This window comes from Lytechinus variegatus, chromosome 2, assembly GCF_018143015.1.
Source record: "Lytechinus variegatus isolate NC3 chromosome 2, Lvar_3.0, whole genome shotgun sequence".
Taxonomy (NCBI): Eukaryota; Metazoa; Echinodermata; class Echinoidea; order Temnopleuroida; family Toxopneustidae; genus Lytechinus; species Lytechinus variegatus.
In genome coordinates this window covers 40,450,444-40,470,394 of record NC_054741.1, presented here as the reverse complement: position 1 = coordinate 40,470,394, position 19,951 = coordinate 40,450,444, and the positions used below count along the sequence as shown (strand labels likewise).

General features: G+C 38.5%; 1 protein-coding gene across 1 annotated transcript in view; it reads left to right on the top strand.

Annotated features, from left to right (window-relative positions):
* LOC121408095 (pre-mRNA-splicing factor ATP-dependent RNA helicase PRP16-like) overlaps window positions 1-18,342 on the top strand; it is a 63,761-nt gene extending 45,419 nt beyond the window's left edge. Inside the window, exons 9-14 of the mRNA XM_041599435.1 lie at window positions 7,398-7,546; window positions 8,033-8,222; window positions 12,443-12,568; window positions 14,665-14,760; window positions 15,090-15,211; window positions 17,882-18,342. Of these exons, the coding sequence (XP_041455369.1) occupies window positions 7,398-7,546; window positions 8,033-8,222; window positions 12,443-12,568; window positions 14,665-14,760; window positions 15,090-15,211; window positions 17,882-17,966 (768 nt within the window). The 3' untranslated portion in view covers window positions 17,967-18,342. The remainder of the gene's footprint in view (window positions 1-7,397; window positions 7,547-8,032; window positions 8,223-12,442; window positions 12,569-14,664; window positions 14,761-15,089; window positions 15,212-17,881) is intronic.
* Window positions 18,343-19,951: the final 1,609 nt, after the last annotated feature.

The following is a 19,951-nucleotide window of genomic DNA, read 5'->3' as shown; positions in this document are numbered from 1 at the left end:
GTTAATTGGTCATGAACATAACAAAAAAGTTGATAAAAGATCAGTTTTAGTTACCAAAATGAATTAATACTTGCCTATGATATTTAAAAATCATATTTTTTGTTTTCAATAAATGTTCATTGAATGGTGAAACGATGAATATTGTTGAAGATACTCTTCCCAAAAATAACTGTCATCATATTTTATCATTTTTATTGATGAAAATGTGTAAAAATTCCAATTATAGCAAATTTGGACTTGTGTTTATTCAACCGTGAAATTTAGCCAAAAAAATTGTATCGTCTTTTAGAAAGTACCTTTTACAAGCCTTCTGACTATTTTTCATGACGAGAATGTGGAATCAGTTCCAATGAAATGAAATCAAAGTCATGGTTTTTGGCTTGTGACTTTTGAAAAGTGATATTTTGCCTTCTGACTGTACTCACTGAAGCATGACGTAAAATCCGTCCATAATATTTACTCAGAGGGTAGCTCATAAAATTACCTACACGCTCATGTAAAAATACATAAAAAACTTGCATTGGTTCAGAAATTATTGATGTTATTTAAGGGGGACTTACTTTTTTGTTGTGTATAGAATGTCATAAAGGTAAGACAATATAAAGAATTCTCCTAGCAAAATTACAGCCCTGTGTGTATCATAAAAACGTGTATGGACAGGGTCGTGATGGCCGATGCTTGGGTCGTTAGTCTGGACCTCAGCTCAGTCAGATACTTAGTTCTGCAGACACAGAAACACGGGTATGGGACTAGACTGGATTATGTTTTGTCAAGTTTGTCGATCGTATCGACAGGGGTCCTGCCAGAAGATTCTCTTTTCTTGTAATTCATTTGATAATTATGCACCACAAATAATTCAACCACCGTACATATAATATGAATGACATTTTGAATGGTTTTTCTTACGGTAAAATCCTCATTCACCTCTCTGGGGGCCTTCGCTTCTACTAATTTCTTCGTTTCATTTCAAATCGTCGCGGCGAAAACATCAACAAACTTTTCATTATTTTCACGACTTTGTGAGTGGGCGAGGCCTAATTAGTCAGCGAACCTCGTTCAAGACGATTTGTAAAATAAAAATCCTCTGACAATAGAGGAGCTCTGTGAGTTTCGCGAAATGCAATTTTTGTCAGCGCCGACAGTTGTCGCACGACAATATTGATGAAACACCCCCCTGTGCAAGTTTCAGGTCACATGATCAAGGTCAAAGGTCATTTAGGGTCAATGAACTTTGGCCAAATTGGGGGTATTTGTTGAATTACCATCATAACTTTGAAAGTATGTTGGTCTAGTTCATAAATCTACTTCAGATACGCCATACTTACCTATTCCCTTAAATGCCATTCGATCGCCACGCTCGAATACACCCGGCAAAAATTTCTCCTATAAAAGGAGAAAAAGTCTGCAACGCAGACTAGAGCCCCGCACAACAAGGAGGGAAACCCCGCCCTATGCTATAAGTACCTTGCGTGCGTGGCTCACTTCCTCTTTCTTTTGCCGGCGCCCGAACCTAGCGGTTGTGTGGCGCTTACGCTCAGTTAGAGTTTCTATACACCCAAACAGTAAAAGACTCATCCCAGAAGTAGACAGAGGTCTCAGAACCCACGTCTCATCACAAAAAGTTGACAGGGGTCTCAGAACCCACGTCTCATGACAAAAAGTAGACAGAGGTCTCAGAACCCACGTCTCATCACAAAAGTAGACAGAGGTCTCAGAACCCACGTCTCATCACAGAAGTAGGCAGAGGTCTCGGTGCCCACGCCTCATCCGATCCCACAGCCACAACCAGACGGAGGTACGTTTCGGGCCCCTTGTCTGTATTATCCACCATAATGAGCCAAACAACTGGATCGAAAGACTTTCCCCGTCAGGGCCCCAATCAGGCCAATAATAACACTTCCCAGAACAATACGAAAGAGGATGGAGCTATGAAAGATGATGGAGGAAAGAAAACCCCCAATATAGCCAGGTCTAAACGAGATACAGGGTTCAAAATCCCCCTTTAAAGGAAAAGTCAAGACCCCCTCCCAGGCCAAACCCAAGGGGAAGACAGCTAAAACCCCTACTCCGGACGAATTAAACCTCGGGACGTCCGTCACCTTACTGGGAAAGATACCGAAGGGGGCCGAGTTTTCTTTGGACGACATGGATAAATTCGAGACGATTCCCGTCACCAAGAAAGCGAAGATGGGGGGAGAATCAGGGAAGGACGTAGAGTCGGGTTTTCATCCCCCTGACGACACCGACATTGCCTCGGCGGCATGGTTCATGAAGATGCTCCAGGCGGCGCAAAAATGTATGAACTTGTCGAATCAGCCGATTGCAGGTGACACCAGCGCCCCTACCATATCAGCGGCGTAGACCAAAACCCGGCCCGACAGCCCCGGCGCCCCGATGCCGGACGGGCCGCTGAGGCGTGACGGAGTACCGGCGAAGTGGCCACAGCCAGGACAACGGGACATTGAAAGCCGTACTCGGGGGAGAAGCCCGAGCTCTCAGCGATTTGAGCGGACCTGTCATGCTCCCTCTATTCATATTGAGGATGATTCAGACTCAGAATATGGCTACCACCGGCCCATAGCATCCCGCAAGCGAAAATGGACAGACTCTTTGCTGTCTCAACTCTCCACTTCATGATCAGAGAGACAGAGCACTGCTAGTGGTCGTTATGAGGAGGGGGCTTCATTGATTAGTGAGGGTTTTTATTCAGCTATTTTTGCTTCCAGCCCCAGCTCTCGCCATGATAGCATAGAAACCGAGCCTGTTTCGGCTGCAGATTTGATTACAAAATACTGGCCCCAGCTTAACCCTAAATCTCCCGGGGTATTTTGATTCTTGTCATTCCGGGGGGGGGCATTATGGCCCCCCCTTAAGATCTCGGCCGCCGATCGCGCGAGCGACGCAAAAATTTGCACGCTGGTAGTATGCGATGTAATCTACAAGGCTGTATGGTAAAATTTTCTAAAATAATGAGATTTTATTTTATATGAATTAATTATGCTAATTTATGCATAAATCGTACTTTTTGCTCTAATTCACTAAATAAAGCTCCTAGAATGTAATTTTTGGTAAAAAATTTCTTTGGAGCATTCTTAACAATCGTAATTAAAAAAAACTTTGGTTTGGAAATAAATTTCTTATGTATTTTATTGTTTTATGAATTTCTTATGTATTTCTTTGTTTTTTTCTTTTTGTTTTTTATTGTTTTTTCAATGGAAATTGTTCCAGACATAATTCTGATCATAAACAAGGCAAAATTAATTAAGTTTAATCAGTAAAAGTAGAAATAATGATACATTTATGAATTTTGGTTAAATACGCAATTTGCATTGGATTTGTACATGAAATCACGTTTATGAGCAATTTTGGGTCTGACATGCACTTGCATAATGTTGCGTAATGTCGTAAACGCGTACCCGGGCGTCACAAATTTGGTCTCAAAATTTGCGCGAGACTTGAATGTAAAAAGTCAGTGAGCTGCGAGGTGAAAAAATTTCGCGCAGCAGATATATCGCGAAAATTGTTGAGGGGGGGCCACTATGGCCCCCCCGGGAGAATTAGGGTTAAGGCAGAGACTACCGACTCGGAGTATTCTAAGCCTATTTTCTGTCTCGATTCGGAGCTTGGGAGACAATCTGTCAACTCAGCTGCGGTGAAGCTTGACAAACCCTTCTCATCCTGCTTGAATTACCTTAATGACAGGGGAAGGGACTAACCTCCTACCAACAGAGTGGTAAGTAAGCACTTTCGCTTTGGGGAACGAGACTTTAAGCACGTTTTCAAGACTCCCACAGTCCCAGATGCAGCCTTTTGTGTTGGTGATGCTAGGGCTAAGAGATCGCGCTACTCTAATCAGAATCCACTCGGGTCACATAGATTTAAGCGTATGGAGGGTCAGTTGACCTCTATTGACCAGGCAGCCAGGGTATCTATGCGCCTAGCAACCTATCACACATATCTTTTGACAGCCTTTCGGGAATCTGAGAGACTAGGTATCTCCCCGGAGGATCGCAGAGACATATGGGAGTGTGTTATGAAGATTGCAGAATACCAGTTTGAACAGGCGTCGAGGACGGCCATACTTTGCACGAGAGCAAGATGTTCACAGGTCATTGACCTACTTCAGATTGAAAAAAATGCTACTCAACTACTCGAAAGGCTGCCAGCCTGGGGGCATGACCTTTTCAGTGGTCGTTTTCAGGAAGTTTTAGAATCTTCCATCTCTGCCTCTTCCATGGCTGATAAGACAGTGTACAGGTTGTCTTCGCATTCTTATGGCCAACGTTCCTCCTCACATCAGCAGGCCTCTGGGCCGAGTAACCAGCAACAGCAGGGCCCCCCACAACGTGAGGACAGGGATAGGATGCCCCAGACCAATCAAAGGACCCCTACGCTCTTTCGGGGTCGACGCAGATCGTCCTGCGGTTCTCAGTACCCCCTAAACACTTGTGACTCCTTGTCCGGACCATTTTCCCCAGACTTACACGCCCCTGTAGTAGGAAGACTCATTTTTTTTGCAAAAAATTGGAGCCTCGTAACAAGAGACAAACTAATTCTCAGGATAGTGCAATAGGAGGGGACACTTAACAGTACCAGGCCCTCCCTTTCGGCCTTGGCTCTGCTCCTCGCATCTTTACAAGGCTCGTCAGGGTAATTGCTGCAGAGCTAAGAAGAAGAGGGGTAAATATTTTTTGCTATCTGGACGATTGGTTGATCCTCGCCCCCTCGGAATGAACCCTTCACAGACACTTGAAGGTCACAATCGCGTTAACGGCAAATTTAGGCCTTCTCATAAACTGGGAAAAATCAAGATTGACTCCAACTCAGACTCCGGATTTCCTTGGAGCATTTATAGACATCCCGCGTCAGGTGGCAGCCCCCCTTCCCCACCGGGTTCAGAGAACGAGAGCAGTCGCGGAGCAACTCCTGTCCAGTCGTCTCTCGACTGCGAAGACTTGGCAGATTTTTCTGGGACTCTAAGCAAGCTTAGTGGATACAGTCCCCCTTTGCAGACTGAGGATGAATTTTCACATAAACAGGTTGGAGATGATTGCGGTGCAGTTAGCCCTCCAACACTTTGCATCCGAGATAGTGGAAAAGTGTGTCCTGAAAAAGTCAGACAACTAGACGGTGGTAACATATCTTCAACAAAGAAGGGGGAACTCGGTCAAGGACCCTTTGCAGACTGACTCTAGAGATTTTGACATGGTGCGACAGTTGCAACATCACGGTGAAGGCATCCCATATCCCAGGAAAGGAGAATCACATAGCAGACTTCTTATCGAGGGGACGCTATCTCCCCTCGGAATGGATGCTCCACGAGGCTGTGGCCAGGGAGATATTCAATCAATTCGGCAACCCACAGAAACATCTATTTACCTCAACACTACCAGGGACCCAGCACTACTACCCCGAGCCCAACAAACTGAGGCTCACACTGTGGCCCATTACAGGGCAGCAGCAATCAAGGCTGGACTTTCTGAACGGGCTGCCAATTTCTCAGCAGAATGTTTACGGTCTTCTGGTCAGAGGCGTAGCTCTATCCATGCTCTTACCACAGCTCCTGGGCATATTCGTTGGGAGAAAAACAAGATTAGACTTATTCCTCATGGCCGTTCTCCTGCTAAGAACCAACGGGAGTCCTCTCTCCCTCTTGAAATTGTTCTACCATCCATAAGTTCCTTTTCTTCAGTTAGGGAGGATAGGTTTTGGTGCCCGGTAAGAGCATTAAAATGATATCTTGATAAGACTTAACAATTTCGTGCTTCCGATCAACTTTTTGTTAGTTTTATTCCCCCACACAGGGCTGTCTCGCCGGATACTATCTCTCGTTGGATTGTGGAGGCAGTGAAATCTGCTGGTGATCCAGTCATCATTCACCAGAAAGTTAGAGCCCATGACACAAGAGGATTGGCTGCTTCCTGGGCTTTATTCAAGGGCGTACCCATGGAGGATATAATGAAAGCGGCATATTGGTCCAACGCTAATACATTCACATCCTGCTACCTCTCGGATGGCCTCGGTAATGAATCCAAGTTTGCGAGGGCCACCCTGTCCGGTCCCCATCGCTAATCCAAGGTATTAGTTTAACTTTACAAGCTTGTCATTAGTATCTTGTATAATAGAATTGAACTGTAGGGCCTTTTGGCTTTGGCCTGACCACCTCCCATAGTTGTTTCCATGGGAATCTGGCATTTAAGGGAATAGGTAAGTATGGCGTATCTGAAGTAGATTATGTTGTTCAGTAGTGAACACCATATCTACGAAGTAGCCATACTTACCTATGCTACCCTCCCCTCTTTCTGCATCTGAGGTTCGTTTGCCTAAGAAAGAGGAAGTGAGCCATGCACGCAAGGTACTTATAGTATAGGGCGGGGTTTCCCTCCTTGTCGTTCGGGGCTCTAGTCTGCGTTGCAGACTTTTTCTCCTTTTATAGGAGAAATTTTTTGCCGGGTGTATTTGAGCGTGGCGATCGAATGGCATTTAAGGGAATAGGTAAGTATGGCTACTTCGTAGATATGGTGTTCACTACTGAACAACATAAACTTGGACATAAGAGTAATCAAGTATCACTGAACATCCTGTGCGCATTTTAGGTCACATGACCAAGGTCAAAGGTCAATGAACTTTGGCCATAATTGGGGTATCTGTTGAATTGCCATCATAACTTTGAAAGTTTATTGATCTGACTCTTGAAACTTGGACATAAGAGTAATTAAGTATCACTGAATATCCTGTGCGAGTTTCAGGTCACAAGATCAAAGGTCATGTAAGGTCAATGAACTTTGGCCACATTGGGGTATTTGTTGAATTACCATCATATCTCTGTAAAGGCATTGGTCTAGTTCATAAAGCGTGGAAATAAGAGTAACCAAGTATCACTGAACATCTTGTGCAAGTTACAGTAGTTTTCAAAGTCAGCACTGCTGCTATGTTGAATCGCGTGATGCAGGTGAGACCGCCAGAGGCATTCCACTTGTACTTTGATATAGAAATTGGCTTTTAAATTATGTGACCTTGCCCTGGAAATGTCAAATTTTGAAGCCAGCTTGTATTCAAACATTCTTTTAGATATTTGGAAATATGCTTAGACCCTTCATCTACATGTACATAATGTGTTTTGATTTTTGATTGAATGAACTCACAAAACAGCTTAATGGAAACTGTATCAAAGATGATTTTAAAATGGAGAGTAAATAGCATTATTTTGCATTAACATTTAATAAATTCAGAAGACTTTCCAACAAATGATAAAAACCAGGATGCAAATTATGTGGTACTTCAAGAGTTCAGCTTTTAATTGAGAAATCACTGATTGTGAATCGATATTGAGCAGTTTTTTTTAATGAAAGTAATGCTTATTAGAAAAGGAAACCTTTATTTCTCTTACTTTGCAGATCATTGTCTCTATGTTGTCTGTTCCGTCCATTTTCTACCGTCCAAAAGGCAGAGAGGAAGACAGTGATCAAGCTAGAGAAAAGTTCTCAGTCCCTGAAAGTGATCATTTAACATTTCTTAATGTCTACCAGCAATGGAAAAATAACCAGTTAGTAACAAGGATTTATTTTGTTGAAAATATAGGATAATTTTTTTTTTTATTGTATCATTAGAAGGAATTGATATTTTTGGAAATACAGTCACACTCTTAGACACAAAAGAAACCCTGATGTTGAAATCTATAGAGGGTTCATTTTGGAGGTAAGACTGAAAAAATTCAAAATTTATGTTTTAAGTCATAGGTTTCTCATTGCATTTCATCTAGTTCCAGAACATCTTTTTAGTGTTTTGTAAACTGTATTTGCACTAGTGCAACAAATTCTGAAAATTTTTATGCATTGCTCTTTTAAACATATCAGTCATTTGATAGCAGTGAGTTTCTTTTCAACAGTATATAGACATCAATGAAGTGCATGATATTGCTTGGATTGCATAGTAAACATATTAAAATGTCTTTCTATTCTTTACAGAGCCACTCATGGTTAAATTGTATATGAAACTGATTATCTTTGATCTTTGTTTATCTTTGCAACAGCTACTCATCAAGTTGGTCCTCTGAGCATTTCATCCATGTGAAGGCCATGCGTAAGGTACGCGAGGTACGACAACAGCTCAAAGACATCATGGATCAACAAGGTATGGAGCTGGTCTCTTGCGGGACTAGCTGGGATCTTATCAGGAAATGTATCTGTTCTGCCTTCTTCCACCATGCTGCCAAGCTCAAGGTCAGTTCTTGGGACTTTGTCTCAAAGTAATTTCATGACATTTCCTCTGATGGCATTTGAAAATTGAAAATTGTTATCATATCATCGCAAGAAAGACCTATTTTATTAGAGTTTAACATGTACAGTTTTGCATTTGCTCCCTTTTTGATATCAGAAATATGTGCTTCCCTCTTCAAATCATTTTGGATTATAACACAAAGTAATTTCACTTCATTTCACATTGGCAAGTACACTATTGTCAAGTCTAGAAATGGAGGTTCCTGTGAACCGTCAGGATATATTTTTTAACCAACTTTTTTGTAATGCCTGAAGTATCTATTTAATGAATCTTGAAGTGCCCTTTGCTAAAACGTGTCCCATGGGGCTCAAAATTGGCAGTTTTTGTGGCTATCTTGGATTTTGCATGAAAATTAATTATTTTCATATTTTTTTGCACAGATAATGGGAAAATCTTAAATAAATACCGTAAGTAACGGTGTATTAACCGCACCCGTGTATTAACCGCACCCCCAACTTTGGACTAAAAAAAAAAAAATACTTCTCACATTTACATGCATATTTGAGGTACGAAGAAACGAAAACTAAGTTTAAGATTTCAAAGTTAAGTATCCAAAGAGATTACCGGTATGCGGAAATCTGCTGTTCTTGATCAATTCATCTACAAATGTTAGAAAGAAAGAACGGTCCCGCCAATATTGGCCACTTACACACTCACAGTGTACACACACACAGAACTGCCATTTCATTGCAAACTACATACAGTAGCAGTCATGCCAATACATCTTATCAAATTATGATCTGTGTCTTTCCCAGCGTAGGAGGAAGAAACATTCACATTTCTTGCATCACAACCTCACAATCACTTTCAGAAATTTGATGTTTTAGCATGAATTTTGGATACGGGATTACAGGAAAGTTCAAGAAACAAAGAAATTGACATCTTTTTCCAGTTGTTTTTTACGGCTTCGTGCCGTCTCTCTCGTGCGTGGTTTACATGGTATCTTATGAAGAGCAAACAGGAAGAAAAAAAACGAGCTGGCGCGAAACGGAACTTTTAATAGCGCCAGCTTAAGTCGCACTAACCATATTACAACGCAATCTCTAAGCTCACTCAACTCCCGCTCAGCGGTGACAAAATTTTACCGAGTATGCTTGGCGTCCCTTTTAACTTAGCCAGGGAACTTCACTACTTTGAATTGAGAATAAAGTCAAAATTAGTGTCATGAAGGTGGGTGCGTTTGTTTTTGACAATATCTAATTAAGATCGTAATAATTGCTTCCCATTACCCGCGGCTCATACCCCTGTAAACGACATTGCCTGGGCGGCTACGCCCGGCCACTCGATGTGTTGTGAACTGGCAGACATCGTACATGTACGGGAGGGGTTACGGCGGGCCGGCTCAAACCCGTCACCGTGTATAAACCGCACCCCCGACTTTTGCTTCTATCCCGCCGAGAAAAGGTGCGGTTAATACACCGTTACTTACGGTACGCTTTTCATTACTGTATGATATATAGTAGAAATTGATTGCAATAGTTTTCTGGACAGTCCGGGTAATATATTTTGAATAAAAACAAGAATTTTTGCCAATATCCTCATATTTTTGTTAAAATATTTGCATGTGCATGTTCTCTATTTTATCACAAGCATCGGCTCTTAATGCAAAATATCAGCATTGGACATGAAAGAGTATATATTAAAGCAAAAATTTATATACTTCATGAAAGTATTTATTAGTAGACTTGTTAACTGCAAAAAAAAGGGGTGAACGCTGCATTTTTTAGTACAAATGTCCCACTTGGCACAAATGTTCCTTGAGTCAAAAGAAATAGATTTATCCAAAGAGACACGCTGTCTCTATGCAAATAATCAAGTAATTTGCATAAATTTGGATATTATGTCGATATAGCGAAAACAAGTATTTAAGAATATACATTTAACCAGAACTGCCCTAAAATTGGAAATAAAGACTTAGGGTAAGAAAGGGAAGAAAATTGTCATAAAATGATCGGGAGATCCTTCTTTACTATTACCTAATTTACATAATATATGCAAATTATAATTTAAAACAAAGTATTTTTTTCATGAACCCTGAACTGTTTTATAAATAACAGCGATTAATACACAATGTCAACATTCTACATGAAAGAGAATATATTAGCGAAAACATTGATATGCTTCATGACAGTATTAGTGTCTTAATTTGCTTAGAAAGAGGGCAAATATGTCAAAATGTAAGATGTGATATTGCGCTAAAACGAGACCAAAACAACCTCTATGTCACAGTCACACTCACGAATCGGACAATAAAACGACCAATGGTATGTCATTCGAGATAACACAATCCCAACACAATAGCTTCCAGCGGCTTCTCGTATCACTTTTGTTGGTGTGTCTGCCACACCATAATATATGATATATACGGGCAAAAAATGCATTTCGGTATCGGTAAAACACTATTTGTTTTATTTGTTTCTAATTTGTTTCACTTGGAAAATTTACAGGAGACATTGCTTTGCAGGTTGCTGCTTTAATAAAGCTCTGGCACATGAATCATGACGACTGTACCCTACCTCAATCCATATTTTTACTTTATTAAAATATAAAATAAAAATCTTTTGGAGACCCCGAAGTAGCAAAACTGCATTCCCCCCGGCATTTATGCCCTGTGGGCTCGTAGAGCTTTGTGGCCATTGGCAAGCCTATATTCAGGGCTCTACTGTCGTGTCGGCTGTTCTCCTATTGGCTCGTTTATTCATACTCCAATCTAGAATCTATTCTTGATTGTTATTAATCATCTATTATTAATCATGCATGAGTCAAAATGCCTTCTGTAATCAATCCATGATGAACATCCATTTTTGTCTGGCTTGATGAAGTGGGTTCCCCTAAGCTTCTGTGGGGCATCCTGTGAGGACTTAGGTTTTGACATCTCCCCGTGTTGGAGTCTTCCAATGGTTGATGGATTATGGCCTGTAGCCTACTGTCATCAATTGGATGGTCTTTAAAAGCAGTTGGTTGCACAGGTGATGCCGTTTTCCTGGTGGTATCTCCTACTGGTGAATCAATGGGTATATCCGTCTTAGTTCGCCACCTGTTGTTGAATGGGACATCCTCCTCCTCATTTGATTATGCTGTTCGAGTAGACCTATCCGTGCTTCCCTGGGTACTCCATCTTCTTCGTCTGGTAGACCTACTCTGCTCATTAAAAATGATAGAAGCAGCTTCTTGCATAGATTTAGCCTTTTTTTCATCATGACCTGGGTCTGGCTTGCTGTCTCATCTCGTCATTAGCATTGGCGTGATGTTTCATCATCTCTGCGATCTCCATCAGAGCCTCGGTCTTCTGATCTCCGAATGGAGGTGTGGGTTTGAATCCCACATCTGACACCATTTGTGTGGCAGCCCTCTGTCTTGGAACGAGTCCTGGAAGCTGGAGGGCCGGCCTGTCCCTTGAATTTGTAAACAAATTTTTCGGCATTACCCATGTTTACGATCACATGCTCGATCTATAATGAAAATCATAAGTCAGAAAAACTTGGAATCAGTGGGATTCAAACCTGCTATCTACTGCTTTCCAGGCATTGAATTCCAGTTCATCGTAACTTAGCCTTGAACCAGAACAGCCTGGTGGTTAAGTCACTGCCCGGATTGATTTTCATTACGGATTGAGCATGTGATTGTAAATACATAGAAGTAATGCTGAAAATTTGTTTACAAATTATGATTTCCTCTTATTAAAGACTCTTTATTTATGGTCATAAATTGATTTTACATCATTCAGCATTTGTACAGGTTATCACAATTTATATTTGCAGTCGTAGAAATTAAGCAAGTAATGTTGATTTCCAAATCTTTCTTGATTCAGCCCAGTTGGAGAGGAGTGCTGGGGTGTCGTCATTCGACCCCTACCTCAGCCAGCGTCGAAGGGACGACATTACCACGAAATTCCGCTATTTATAGTCTCCGGGAGCTACCTTACGCAATACGTTGCAACTGTCAGTCATTGAGCTCTAATGCACCAAAAGCTATAGCGCCATCTACGTTTGATGCAAGATAACCAAAACCGTAGTGGACTGGTTCACTACATTATTGATGTCTCTGTTCATTCTTAGCTTAAGAAGGGTAAAATGAAAACAAGAATTGGTGATGTGGAACTTCGGACAAGAGATCCCTTAATTACGGTACATTTTCTCTGTATTTATGTTTGATTAATCAGGGTATAGGGGAGTATGTGAATGTACGGACTGGTATGCCTTGTCATCTTCATCCGACTAGCGCCCTCTTTGGTATGGGATTCACACCCGAGTACATCATCTACCATGAACTGGTCATGACCTCTAAGGTATGTCTTCCTTTGTCAGTGATGGATCTAGGTAGGGGCACATTCTGCCCATGCCCCCCCCCCCTTGAGAGACATTAACAATTTGTAGGGGAATATGTCTTGCATAGGCAAGTGAGAACTTTTTTTCTGCTTGTCAAATTTTTCCTGGAACAAAGTGTCTTCCATTTTGTCTCAACTCCATAGCAGAGTGAGACTATAGGCACCGCTTTTCCGACGGCAACATCAAAGGATAAGTTTTTGAAATGACAGCATAACTTAGAAATTATGTGGACCTAGTTCATGAAACTTGGACATAATGTTGGTGAAGTATTACTGAATATCCGGCCTGACTTTCAGGTCACATGATCAAGGTCAAAGGTAATTTAGGGTCAATGAACTTAGACTATGTTGGGGGAGTCAATATCAAAATCTTAAAGGAGAATGAAACCTTTGGAACAAGATAGCTTGTGTGAAAACAAAAAAAAAATCAAAGAAACAGATCAACGAAAGTTTGATAACAATCAGACAAATAATGAGAAAGTTATGAGCATTTGAATATTGCGATTACTAATGCTATGGAGATCTTCATATTGGCAATGCAACAAAGATGTGTGATGTCACTTGTGAACAACTCTCCCCATTAGTTTAGTATATATTTCACTTAAATTGTCTCTTTTACCACATCTATCAGTAAATCATGTGCTCTTTCTATAGGAGGGCATGTAATACAGATTTTTGTCTCACATGGGGGCCTTTTCATAAAGCTGTTCGTAAGTTAAGAGTGACTTTAAGAATGACTGGTGAAATTTTCTTACGCACTTAACCAAATTGCCAATATATATACCATTTACCATAAGAAAGGATCACCAGTTGTTCTTAAAGTCGCTCTTAACTTACAAACGACTTTATGAAACACCCACCAGAATAGCAGAGTGAGACTATAGCCGGCGGTGGCATCAACACCAAATCTTAACTGAAGGTTAACTTTTAGAAATGACAGCATAACTTAGAAAGTATATGGACCTAGTTCATGAAACTTAGCCATAAGGTTAATCAAGTAGTACTGAACATTCTGCCTTAGTTTCAGGTCACTTGTCGAAGGTCAAAGGTCATTTAGGGTCAATGAACTTAGACCATGTTGGGGGAATCAACATCAAAATCTTAACCTAAGGTCAAGTTTTTGAAATGTATTCATAACTTGGAAAATATATGGACCTAGTTCATGAAACTTTGACATAAGGATAATCAAGTATTACTGAACATCCTGCTTGAGTTTCACGCCACATGACCATGGTCAAAGGTCATTTAGAGTCAATGAACTTTGGCCAAATTGGGGGTATCTGTTGAATTACCATCATAATTTTACACATTTATGAATCTGATTCATAAAACTTGGACATAAGAGTAATCTAGTATCACTGAACATCCTGTGCGAGTTTCAGGTCACATACCGAGGTCAAAGGTCATTTATGGTCAATGAACTTTTGCCATTTTAGGGGTATCTGTTGAATTGCCATCATAACTCTGAAATTGTTTTGGTCTAGTTCAGAAGAGTAATCAGGTATCACTGAACATCCTGTGTGAGTTTCAGGTCACATGATCAAGGTCAGTGAACTTTGGTCATGCTGGAGGTAATTATTAAATTGCTGCCATATCTTTTGAATTTATGGTTATATTTTATGAATTGTGTATAGTATCACTGACAAGTCTTACGTCACATGATCAATGTCAAATGTCAATAGGGTCAATGAACATAGTATTGTATCATTATATGAATGGTGTTTTTTGTGAGTGATTATTTTATAGTAGTTTTTAAAGTCAGCATTGCTGCTATATTGAATTGCGTAATGCAGGCGAGATTGTCAGAGGCGCTCTACTTGTAAAAGTGTTTGAGTTGCCTTAATACCCTCCAGTACCAGCTTTGATTTTAAACCTAAACTTGAAAACGTTATTTAGCAAGTTAGCATTGGTTGAAATGTAGCATGTAGTATAACAACCAATTTCATGGAATGTTGTAAGAGTAATGAAAATATTCAGACAGTATCTCTTGTTGCATGTATTTCTATGTTTGTTGATTATGCCATGTGAATGATATTATTGTGATTGAATCCATCTAGGAATACATGCAGTGTGTGACTGCTGTAGAGGGTGAATGGTTAGCTGAGCTGGGACCTATGTTTTACAGCATCAAGGAAAAGGGCAAAACAAGACAGGTATGCTTCTTTCTCAGATTAATATTGATGTGTCTCCACCTCACTCCTTCAGATGTCAATGATTGAATGACTGATTGATCATTGAAAATATCAATTCTTGCAGTCCAAAGACTGAATTGCAATCATACAAATGTATGTACATGAAAGAAAAAAACACAGTGGCACAGTAATTGAATGTTTGAATCAAGAAATAAACATTGAATATAATATACACATTCAGAAGACCAGTTAGAGTAAATACAATATCAATGAGATCTGTTTAATATTCACATATTGGAAATTAGTTGAACAGCCGGATTATTTTTTTATATATATTTTTCACAATTCAGCAAGGACGTTTGGCAGCGAAGGCAGACTTGCCCAACATGGAGGAAGAAATGGCTCTTGCAACAGAAGAACTTCGGACTAGGAAAGAAGACAAACTACTTGAGAGAATCAAATCATCTAAAAGGTAAATATAATTCTCATACTTGAAAGTAAATTTTCATAATATTATCAACTAGTATTATACTCCTGTTCTGGGGCTCATGTCATAAATTTTACCATTGATTGAAACTTTACTATCATTGGTAACTTCCAAGGAAACCTTACTTCTGATTGGCTTTTGATTTATGTTGCCTTGGTAGCTTGCATTAACCCTAAATAGACTTGGCCATTTTGACGCCTAAGAACGTCTTCTGATTCAGCCCCCCTTTATAATCTCAGCTGTTCATCATGAAAATTGGCACGCGCGTTACCCATGGCATAATCTACAAAATTATATGATCAAGTTCTGCGAAAAAACTCCTTGCTAATTTATGCGTAAAATCAAAAGTTGACTCTAACAAAATAATGTTCCTAAATTGTTCATTTTTGGTTCACAGACTCTTTGTAAGGATTTGATCAAAATATACTTTAAAAAACCTTCAAAATCACTTCCATTTTCTTATGTATTTTATTTTATTGTTTTCTAAATTTCCTAAGTACATGTATTTCTTGGTTTTTCGATTTGTTGTTTTTTATTGTTTTTTAAATGGAAATTGTCAAGGACATTATTTTGACCATGAACAAGATGAAATTAATTGATTTTAAGTAGTAAAAGGAAAAATAATGATACATTTATGCATTTTGACTGAAAACACTTCATATTTTTGGGCAATTTTGGGTATGCATGCACTTAAAAAATGTGGCGAAATTTCGGAATCACGTACCAGGGGTCGCAATTTTGGGGTCAAAAGTTGCACGAGACTTGAAACGCTGTGAAAAAAATTTGCGCAGAGGATTTATCACGAAAAATGTTAAGAGGGCTGATTCTGATCTAAAGAAAAGGGAAATTTGGGTAGCTCTCATAAAGAGATTCTTGGTTGGTAAAGGCGTTCTGACAGTACAATAGATATTGGCAGTAGGCAAGTTATCTATCCTCCAAAAATACAGAAGACTGAGGGAGAAAAAATTCTCTAATTTGTCCTATAGGGTCATTATAGTGTCCAAAATCACCTGGCAGCTCAAATCACACAAAATAGCTCAATGTAAGCAAAAATTGTCAGAGCTCAAAAAAGGTGTTGCCTTCCTACAAGGTGAACATGAGATACATGTACATGTTCCAAGTAACGCATACAGAGACTTTGAATTGACAAATATTGACGAGCATCTAGGTGTATTCTCACATACTCTGCATTCCTAACTATTGCTTATATTACTAACCTTTTCTCTGCAGAGTACAGGTGTTATTAAAAAAAAATCATATTAATGCAGAGATGAACAGAAATTCTTGAATTTTCCCTTTTCATTTTTGATTTTTCATATAAGAATAAGTATTGTATAAATATTTTCACATTAATGTGTTCATTATTATGAAAAACTGGAGAAAACGGCATCCCAGTTAGTGTTGCTCGAGACAAAGTGAAATGTGGGACTGTCCCTTGAAGTCTGGTCACCCTGGGAAAGAGATGTTATATAGTGCGTTTAAAAAAAGTTTAGACTTAGAAATAATCCTGTGAAATTATATAAATTTATATTCCTGAAGCTTTTTTCACATTTAAACATTGGAATATATCTCGTAAAGCAAATGATAAAACTAAGGAAAAATCTTTCCCCTTGAGTGAGCATCACTTACTTTTGAAAAGCTTGTGAAAAGTTATTAGTGCAGAACTTGGGAATAGTTATATGAATAAAAATAGATGTTAATCATGAAGAACACATACACTTCAGCTAGGAAGATTGATATGAAGATATTATTTACCTTTTTAACTTGCTTCCTTGCCCAAAACACCTCATAGAGCACCATTGCACCTCCTCCCCCCCCCCCCTTCTCCCCACACATGAAATGTGATCCCACTTTAAATGACAACAAGAGTGTCCCTAAGGCGAGCACATGATATGCCCGCCTGTAACGTGGAAAATTGGGTTATTGGCCAAGCAAGAAAAGTGGAAGGTGACGACTTCACCTTTCACCTTCTGACCTCAAAATCAATAGAATTCCTGGAATCTATGCTAATTATATTAGCATAGGTTTAGTTAAACTGAAGTTATCACGTTTACAAGGGAAAGATAACGGACAGACGGACAACGAGCGTGATACCATAATACGTCTCGTAGGACGGGTGTATAAAAACTTGATGAAAGAATGCTGGAGATGTCTGAAATAAGCTCTTTGTTTCCATTCAGTTATGTCCTCGGGTCCAGCTGGCACAAAAAGGTAAAGGTTGTGCTTAGCTCGGGTTTAAATGTTAATCTGGGTGACGAAGTTGATACAAACTCTCGAAATGTATCTGTATTATTTCAGGTTGTTAAAAATGCAAAAGAAATGTATGAAAAATATACAACATAGTCAGTTTGTTTACGCCTTTTTTTTTCTTGACACAGCGTGAAAATGAGTATTTCTGTGCTCCTGCGCAAATCAATTTCTGTGAGCTTTACACAAATGGACAGTGCTCACTCAAGTGTAATATTCTGTCAAAAATTGTTCTTTCATGCGATAGATGAGACCCTAACCCAAGAATGTGTGAAAAAATTATCCCCATGTTGTGTATTTTTCAATTCCCAGGACTTTTTCGAAGTGTAAACTTTTTATTCATACGCACTGTAATGAATTATGACTGGCAATTTCACATGGAAAATTGTGTTTTTTTTTCCCTTACAGAATGAAGATTGCTACTCCTGGTAGGAAAGAGGAATCAAGTACATCAACACCAAGGAGAAAAATGCCATCGTCATTTGGATTATGATATTCTAGGATTTCTTAGAAGTAGGAATTTCTTGAAAATTTCTCAGTGTTATTTACAGTTGAGGCCGAAAGTTTACATACACCCGTGGAATTCAGTGAAATTTGTTCACTTGCCAAACATCATTAAATTTACTATATCTTCAATAATATAAATACTGCCATGAAGAATTTGGTATCAAATGAAAGAGCACATTGTGCTTTTCCACATGATTGGAAAACCGTTGAGATCAAAGTATATTTCAGGTGGAATTTTCTTTGAAGAAAAAAAAGTAATATTAATGCCATTGCATTCTATTGTTCGTTTTCATATTTTCAAACATCGTTTTATGAAAATATATAAATGTCAAATCTATGATTTATATTACATTTTCTATCATATGTCACCACTGAACAAAAATGTGTAATCTGAAATGTTTGTTTTGAGAAGTAACTAGCACAAATATGAAATGTTTTTGTCAAGTGTTTATTTTTAATTTGTCTAAAATATGAAGATTTTGGGGGAAAAAATTTCACCTAAATATTTTTCAGCTCCTGGTGACAAAGCAATGTGATGAAGGGGCATGACATACTCATTAATTTGATATCAAATTTGTTATGATAGCACAAATATTCTATAAGATACAGTAAATTCTATGACGTTTAACAAATGTCAGCTTTTCTTTGAATTTCCTGGGTGTATGTAAACTTCTGGCCTCAACTGTAGGTCTTTATACCCCATATTTTTAACAATGTTTTTATTTAAACTGTGACTTAATCATTGGTTTGACTAGAACATAATGGGAAACAATGCACACATTCTGGGCTTAGTGCAAGGTTTAAATAGTTTTATTTAACATGGTTATCCAGAATAATAAATAATTCTCTAGAGGCAACCAAGTGAGGCTTATTGATGATCTCTGTGTCCTTTCATAGTACCTAGTCTTTTGAAAATAAAGCTAGCAATTGTACTTAAAACTTCAGTCTCAAAGGGATGTTCCAGGCTGAGAATAATATGATTAAAAAATCAAACAAAACTTTGAAAATTTGATCAAAATCGGACTAGGAATAAAAAAGTTATGGCATCTTAAATATAAGCATTATTCCGGTGAAACAGTTCTAGGCATGTCTTCATGAATATTCAATGAGCAACTTGATGATGTCATATGTCCATTTGTTCTTTTTATTTTATTATATGAAATTAGGTTTATTCAATATTTTTCTACCAAGAACTGAATAAAAGGGATTGACAACTGATTTAGTGCATTAGATATTCATTGCTGCAACTGACATGTATTTCATCATAAAGGAGACACACTATTCACACATTTATGAAAAATTGAAACAATTATGATTTCATGTAATGACGTAAGAGAGAGAAAAGTGGTAATGTGACATCATCAGCTCACCTAATGAATATTCATGATGACGTATAGATTTATTTTCACAAATTATTGCTTAACTTAAAGATTCAGTAACTTCATTATTTGTTATCCGATTTTGATGAAATTTTCAGCATTTTGCTCTGTGAATTTTACCACATAAGTTTCACAACCAAGAAAACTGGATAAAAAGAAAACTGAAAATTTGCATGATAGTGTGGGATGTAATCTACAAGAATGTATGGTTATTTTTTCTGAAATCATCAGATTTATTAATTATGCTAATTTATGCGTGAATCATACTTTTTGCTCTAATTCATTATTTAAAAAATCAGAGAATGCTAATTTGGGGTGTAAATATTCTTTACACCATTGCTAACAATTACAAATTTAAAAAATCCTGGTTTGGAAATGAATTTCTTTTATATTTCATTGTTTTATGAATATCTTATGTATTTCTTTATTTATCGATCTTTTTAAAAAAAAAATCACCAAATTTATAACAGAACCTTTTTAAAATGAAATTATGATAAAATCAATTAATTCAAGCTGATGAAAGTAGAAATCATATATGTATCTTCATGAATAAGGTGAGATAACTCAATTTACATTGACTTTGAACACAAAA